The 7,716-nt window shown below is 47.1% G+C and overlaps 1 protein-coding gene across 4 annotated transcripts in view; it reads left to right on the plus strand.

The window, feature by feature from the left end:
• Positions 1 to 7,716, plus strand: part of Rnf125 (ring finger protein 125) — a 46,633-nt gene that overhangs the window by 11,414 nt on the left and 27,503 nt on the right. Inside the window, exon 1 of one of the 4 annotated variants that reach the window (XM_029471959.1) lies at positions 6,317 to 6,922. The exons of 1 other annotated variant lie outside the window; for it this stretch is intronic. In XM_029471959.1, coding sequence (XP_029327819.1) covers positions 6,759 to 6,922 — 164 coding nt within the window. In that variant the 5' untranslated portion in view covers positions 6,317 to 6,758. Of the gene's footprint in view, positions 1 to 6,316; positions 6,923 to 7,059; positions 7,639 to 7,716 lie in introns of those variants that run through there. 2 more of the 4 variants (XM_021150687.2, XM_029471960.1) reach the window with 2 other exon arrangements.

Raw genomic sequence — 7,716 nt, forward strand, 5'->3', positions numbered from 1 at the left:
GAACTCACTTTGTAGACCAGGCTGGCCTCGAACTCAGAAATCCGCCTGCCTCTGCCTCCCAAGTGCTGGGATTAAAGGCGTGTGCCACCACGCCCGGCAATGGCTGTCAATCTTGATCCTAAATTTCATTAGGTACCACAGATCCACAATTGAGCATTTTCTGTTTTATTAATTCCTCTGTCTCTTGTCTCTCAAGCTTTTGAATTATCACAGCTAGTTTTTCCTGCTGTATAGCAATTTTTTTCAACCTTTTTTTTTTTTTTGAGAGGAAAAATATAAAGATAGAAGGTTGAATTGAAAAGCTTAGGGAGGGCTTTACTTTGTGGTCAAATAGTCACAAGGATTGTGATGGCTTTTTCAAGTAACATTTATATCCCCTCAAGTCCTCTCTTTGCTCTTAAGGGATCTGAAATGGAGTTTCCCATTTTTAATGCAGGAAAAGTCTGTCTATATAACTAAAATTGTGTTTTGGGATGGCTTACTGTGACTCACTGCCTCAGAGGATCCTACATCGTTCCGTGCTCTGAGCTCAAAGCTCCTACTGCTTTGGAGTCTCCTGAATTTCTTTGGACATTCAGCCAAACTTGGAGAACTGACCAGGCTGGATTTGAATTCACAGAAATATGTTTGCCTCTGCCTCTCAAGTGCTGGAATTAAAGGTGTGTACCACCATGCCCAGCTGTGCCTTATTATTTCCAAGTATTGGCCCATGTGCAAGAGAATCATAACACTGTCTCTGAAGAGTACTGGATCAGCTACTTTTCTCAACATTGCAATAAAATACCTGGTAGAAGCCACTTAATAGAGAAAGGATTTACCTGGACTCAGGACTTCAGTCCCTCATGGTGGAGCAGCATGGACCAGTGGCTCTATGCCAATAAGAACATGGTGGCAAAGCAGGTATGATGGTTTGTATATACTTGGCCAGGGAGTGGCACTATTAGGAGGTGTGGCCTTGTTGGAATAGCCGTGTCACTGTGGGTGGGCTTTAAGACCCTCAACCTGGCTGTCTGGAACTGAGTCTTTCACTGTAAACCTTTAGATGAAGATGTTGAACTCTCAGCTCTGACTGCACCATGCCTGCCTAGATGTTGCCGTGCTCTTGCCTTGATGATAATGGACTGAACTTCTGAACCTGTAAGCCAGCCCCAATTAAATGTTTTCTTTTATAAGTGTTGCCTTCCTTGGTCATGGTGTCTGTTCACAGCAGTAAAACCCTAACTAAGACTCTAGGAAACAGAGCAAGACAACAAGCAGAGCCAGTATAGACCCCTTAAACACTTCCCCAGGGTAGCCAGGATGCATGTTTAAAAGGTTCCTCTACCCTCAAAACTGTACTACCAGCTACGCATTCAAACACATAAGTCCACAGGAGGTATTTTATATTCAAGCCATAAGATAATGTTTTTGGGCATGTGCCTATGGTGCTGTGAGTTGAACCCAGGGCCTTGCTCAGGCTAGGCAAGTTTTACCTCTTCATTATACTCGCAGCCCCAAAGACTTTGTATTTCAAACGTGTCCCCCTGAAACGTTGAAAGAGGCAGAGTAAATGCTTTTACCACACTGGGAAATGGGAGAATTGGATCAGAAGATCCCTCTGACCTTTCCCATTCTACCCGTGTTGCAATTTCATGCTTATTAAAATAGAACACGTCAACTATGAAAGTGGTTCAGGCCCGGGAATTTCCCAGGAAGTCTCCCACTGGCACCTACATGAGCTTTCCTGAGTCATACTGAAGCAGAACAGCTTGCTCTGAGGGTATGCATCAGGACTGCTTACAGTAGATGAAAAGTTCTTTGGTCAGAATGTCATGGAGGTAGCTGCCTAACACACATAATCTGAAACCTAGCAACTAAAGGCAACAAGATTGGCTAGCAGTACCTGAGAGAGCAGACCCTGCACACCACCTGGGCTTCTCAGTAGAGCTGGCCCTGGTTGTGGGTGGGGCACTGGTAAGCCAGCCCTAAGGGTGTGCTAGTGGGCTGGCGGGAGAGTTGCCCCTGCCCCTCTTCTGCTGTATGGTGGTGTGGGTGAGGAAGAGATGCCTCCGACTCCCAGGAGAGCTGGCCCTGCCCTTCCTTGTTGGCTGAATCACTTGGGAGAGCAATAGGCCCTGAGCCTTGCCTGTGCAGCGCTGTAGAACTGGCCCTGGTGATGAGGGTGGCAGGTCAGCTGTTGCCAGAGTAATGTACAAAGCCTGCTGCATTAGAAGCCAGTGAACTGCTTTGAAAGATTAGATCTCCAAGCCCTGCAGGTGCACCGGCCGGGGGCAGTTTAAAACGGAAGGTTTTAGTGTGGCTGGTTGTCTTGTGTGGTTTTGGTTTTGACTTGATATTGTTTGCTTCACCTGTCTGACAAAAGGCCTTTCTTTCACCCCAAGCTGGTCTTATCATACTCTCAGCAATCCTCCTGTGTTAGCTCCCTGACTGCACCACCATACCCAGCTACACAGTAATTTTCGTAACTCACCACAGACCCTGAAGTTGGGTACCTTGGCATCAAGCTGTCTCAGCAGGTTTCTCAGGTGAGTCTGATGCAAGATGACACAGTGACTTGACAGAAAATGGCTGTGTCACAGACTTGCCCAAGGTCCGATCTATAGTCACAGAAGCTGACTGAAAATACCTAATCAAGGCCACTTTTGTATCCACACCTCCTGGGCTCCAGTTTCCTCTTTCTCTTTCTATTGAGTGCCTTGTGCTGAAAATTATAGCTACAGGGAACTGAATGCTGCTTTCTGCCCTAGAGCTTGGGGCTTCCTGACCCCCTTGTCCGTGAGAATCATGCCGTGTCATCCTCATCTGTCTGGATTCAATTTGAATTTGGACCGTCCGCCCTCTTCAGAGTCTCACTACATTGACAGGCTGTCCTATGTAGACAGGCCTCAACACACAGAGAATCTCCTGCCCCTGCCCCTGAGTGCTCTAAAGACATGCTCCACCATGCCTAGCTTGAGAATACTGATTTGTTGTTTTGTTTTGTTTCCTTTCTTCCTTTTATTTTCTATTTTCATCTTTGAGACAGAGTCTCTCTATGTAGCCCTGGCTGTTCTGGAACTCAATATGTAGACAAGGCTGGCCTGAAATTCACAGAGATCTACCTGTGAATTACCACCATAATGCTGGTGTTTTTAATTTTTTAAAATAAGGTCTTGTGTAGCCCAGACTGACCTCAAAATTGCTCCACAGCTAATGGAGACCTTGAACTTCAAAGCCTCTGGTCTCCATCTCCCCGGAGCTGAGATTACATTCTCGCATTACTACACTCAGTTTCTGCTCTGCTGCAGATGAAATCCAGAGTTTCATGCATTCTGGGAAAGTACTCTGCTAACCGAGTTCCAGAATGTTCTTTCTTACTCTCTTCTTCACACTCTGGGTTAAGTTAGCTCCCTCATTCTTTTTCATAGATTCTGATCACTGATGGTATACTGTGGTATAAAGGAATTATTTTCTTAAACTGCTTCTCAGACATGAAAGCCTTGAGGACAGGAAGGAAATATAAAGTGGGTGCAGACCACCACAGGACTAACTGGATAGATGGTGTAAGGAAAAGGAAGTGTTGGTAAGATGCAGGAGATGAAGTGAGGGCAAGTGCGTCAGCTATGAGGGAGGTGCCAGGGAAGTTGTGATTTCATCCATGAAAAGGGAGGGAGGGCCATGAGGTTAAAAAGTGGACAGTGAGTGACAGCCTCCAAAGCCACTGTCTGTTCTAGAAACATACATAGACACACACTGCACTGCCTCTAGCATCATGGTCCACAGCAATCAATCAAAATAATCTCTCAAATTCAGAGGTGAAGAATGAATCAACCCAAAGACAACTGCAGGTGAAGCTGCTCAGCAGACAGAACCAGGAGCTGTCCACCCCCTCCCCAGAGTCTTTGAACTGGTTTCCTTCCTGTTGCTGTCCTAAAACATTCTAACTCAAAGCAGTTTGAGGGGGGAACCCATTTGGTTTACCTTCAGGCCATAGTCCATTGTTGAGGGAAGTCAGGGGAAAACCTCCAGGTAGGAACCTAAAGCAGCAACCTTGGAGAATTTCTGTTTTCTAGCTTACCTCCAGGCTCATGCTTAGGTGGCTTGCTTGCTTGCTTCCTGTCTCTGTCTCTTGTGTGTACAGAGTTCTGCCTGCAGGCCAGAAGAGGGTACTAGATCTCATTATAGATGTGGTTGCTGAGAATTGAACCTAGTATCTCTAGAAGAACAGACAGCCCTTTTAACCTCTGAGCCGTCTCTCCAGCCCCTTAGGAAGCATTCTTATGTAGCTCAGGACCACCTGCCTGGAGAAAGGTATTGCCAGTAGTGGGCTTTGCTCTCCTCCATCAAATGAGCAATCAAGACAATTTCTCATGCACAAGCCCCGAGACCAACCTGATAAAGACAATTGCTTTGTTACTTCCTTTTGGTGATTCTAGCCTGGGTCAAACTTACAGTTAATGCTAACTAGAACATTGCTTATTCTGCCCCTAATGTCTACTGATGTACTTGACACAAAGTAGGCTCCCTCATTAAATGCGTGCAGAATGAATGAATCTGAGACAGAACATGTGTTCAACACCACCTGATGGTGTTAGGTCAGGAACAAGGGCTTCACTATTCATTACCTCCTTTTACTTTTAACGAAAATTATCTATCACTGGTGTAATAGCGCCATGGCGGTTCTGGGGTAATCAATTGATTTCTGATTGGATGTGAGGCTTGGTCAAAAGAAGAGAATAGATACTTAACACTGTAAACCTGTTCCCTAGCCTATGGCTAGGCTGGGTATAGTGGTGCTTGCCTCTAATCCCAGTATTCAAGAGGGAGAGCAAGGCAGATCTCTGGGAAATCATGGCCAGTTTGGTCGACATAAGGAGCTCCAGGACAGCCGGGACTACGCCATGAGATATGTTTTCAAAAACAGTAACAAGAAGCAAAAATTAAAAACTAAACAAAACAGGAGTTGAGTTACAGCTTAGTGATAGAGTATTTGCCTAACAAACAAAGCCCAGCATCGGCATCATAAAATTAAACAATGCAAGATTAAGTTAAAAGTGTCAGCTGGACATGGTGACACCTGCTTTTAATCCCAGCAGAGGCAGATGCAAGCAGATCTCTGAGTTTGAGGTCAGTCTGGTCTACAAAGCAAGTTTCAGGACACAGAAAGACGCTGTCATAAAAAGAGAAAAAAATTAAAAGTGTCAAAACAGAAAAACGGTAAAGACTGGAGAAAATAAGTGGGGTTCAGGGGATTGTTTGTTTTTTGTTTGTTTGTTTGTTTGTTTTGGTGTTTTTGTATGTTTGTTTGTTTTTGTTTTTGTTTTTTCGAGACAGGGTTTCTCTGTGTAGCCCTGGCTGTCCTGGAACTCACTCTGTAGACCAGGCCTGGAGAACTCAGAAATCCGCCTGCCTCTGCCTCCCAAGTGCTGGGATTAAAGGCGTGCGCCACCACTGCCCGGCCGATTGTTTGGTTTTTGAGACAGGGTTTCTCCGTGTACTCCTGGTTGTCCTAGAACTGGATCTGTAGACCAGGCTGGCCTTGAGCTGAAAGATCCACCTACATCTGGGATTAAAGGCGTGTGCCACCACTGCCCAGTTGTTGCATTACATATTTTGCAGTATTATATATGTGTACTGTGCATTTGTCCATACAACTGCATTATATCTATAACCCTCTCAACCTGTTTTTCCCTCCTATCTACTTCCCAAGTGTAGTGACTAAAGAATGCCCCACAACATGCCATAGGAACTTTATTTTATTCTTTACTTTTTCATTACTAAGGCACTAGGGAACAAACCCAGGCCTCATACAGGCTAGGCAAGCACACCACCACTGAACTACGTGTAAAATCGTGTTGTTTTCTTGAAATGGCTCCATTCCCTAGTCCTGAAGGCCCTGGAAATCACTGTGTGGTCCAGACTGCCTTGAAACTTTAGGCAATCCTCCTTCTCCAACCTCTTTTTTTTGTTTTGTTTTGGTTTTTTTTGTTTGTTTGTTTGTTTGTTTGTTTTTCGAGACAGGGTTTCTCTGTGTAGCTCTGGCTGTCCTGGCATTCACTTTGTGGACCAGGCTGGCCTCGAACTCAGAAATCCGCCTGCCTCTGCCTCCCAAGTGCTGGGATTAAAGGCGTGCGCCACCACGCCCGGCTTTCTCCAACCTCTTAAATGCTGAGACATAAGGCATAAACCACAATGCTGGGCTTATTTATTTTTGAAGCGCAGTCTTGTTCAAATGCAGCCCAGCTGGCCTAGAACTCTCTGCATTCCTCATCTGACCGCTGTCGTTGTATTTGTACGCCACCAAGTGGGCCTCTGGATTAAGCTTCACATCAGGGTCAGAAAACGTTCCGTTGTCCTGGGATATCCCTCGCGATTGAAATATTGAGTCAGTCACCTAAATGGTCATAGGTCGGCTCTGAGGCTTATTAAGATTCCAACTTGGAGTCCGGATAGAGTCATTCTGTCTCCAGTGGGTGTTCTCAAACTGCACTTATCGGAACTCTTGCGGAACTCTGAGTGCGGACTCCGGGTGGAGGGTTCAGGTTTCACCCTCCGGGGACCTCGAGCCTCTGCAGTGCCTTGTCTCTCGCGGAAGAGCGTTTGAAAGCGGCGGCCGCGCGCTCCGCCTGCGCTCCACCGAGAGGCCCCGCGGCGCGGCTGGCCGAGCCAGGAGGCGGCGATCCGGGCTGGGCCGGGACTTCCTTCCTCCCGGGTGGGACAACAGAACCACCCGCAGCCGGCAGGGAGCTCCTGGCAGCTTGCTGAGCTAGAGCGCAGCGATGGGCTCCCTGCTGAGCAGCGACAGCTCCAAGTCTGCGCCCGCCTCCGCCACCCCGCGGACTCTGGAGCGCAGCGGGGACTCGGAGCTGCCCATCACCTCCTTCGACTGCTCCGTGTGTCTGGAGGTGCTACATCAGCCGGTCCGGACCCGCTGTGGCCACGTGTGAGTGTCGGGTGGCGCGCCCACCCAGCGGGGAGGGATGCTGGGGAAGCTGAGGGCACAGGGTGGGTGGGAGTAGAAGCAGGAGTATTGGGGAAACTAATGCAGAACTACGACCACCTGGACAGGTCCGGGAAGACACCCAGGGTATGTGTTTGTATGTGGTTGGGGGCACTTACACGAGATTGTGAGAGCCGGGGAATCATGGTGTGGTAGGACCCGGACCTCCGACACATTGCACATTTGTCCGACTGATTGGGTGTGCCTCCCAATCTCGGGAGAACTTGGGTGGGTTTTGTTTTGTTTTGTTTTTGGAGCTGTGCACATGTTCCAGAACCTCCAGAGGCTGATCTCTTTTGCTCTTGTGCAAACTCTTTCTATTCTCACACGGGTTCTTTTCCTAACACACACAGACCTCAAGGCCAACTAGAGCATGCCAAAGGCTTTCTGAGGTCCTTAGCTTGACCAATGAATAGGGTGGAGCTTGGAGCTCGAATGTTTGTTTCATACCACTAAATTCACTGGTTTAAAACCCTGCTGCAAAGTGACTGGAGGTTGTGAACTACCTGCCACAGGCACGGCCCCTCCCCAAACCGAAAGTATAGACAGTTTTCTTCAAAATCTCGTGCATGTAGTGAAAATTCATTGCTGTTGCAAAGCAAGCAGTAGTTGTTTCTAAGAAGACCTTTAAAAAGAAGCCTCAGGCGTATGCTATTAGGGTATGTTCTTAGGGGTGTTTGAATAATCAGGGGGCTGTTTATTCAGGCAGTTTTTTCATGTTTTTTTTTTTTTTTTTT

Source organism: Mus caroli, chromosome 18, assembly GCF_900094665.2.
Source record: "Mus caroli chromosome 18, CAROLI_EIJ_v1.1, whole genome shotgun sequence".
NCBI lineage: Eukaryota > Metazoa > Chordata > Mammalia > Rodentia > Muridae > Mus > Mus caroli.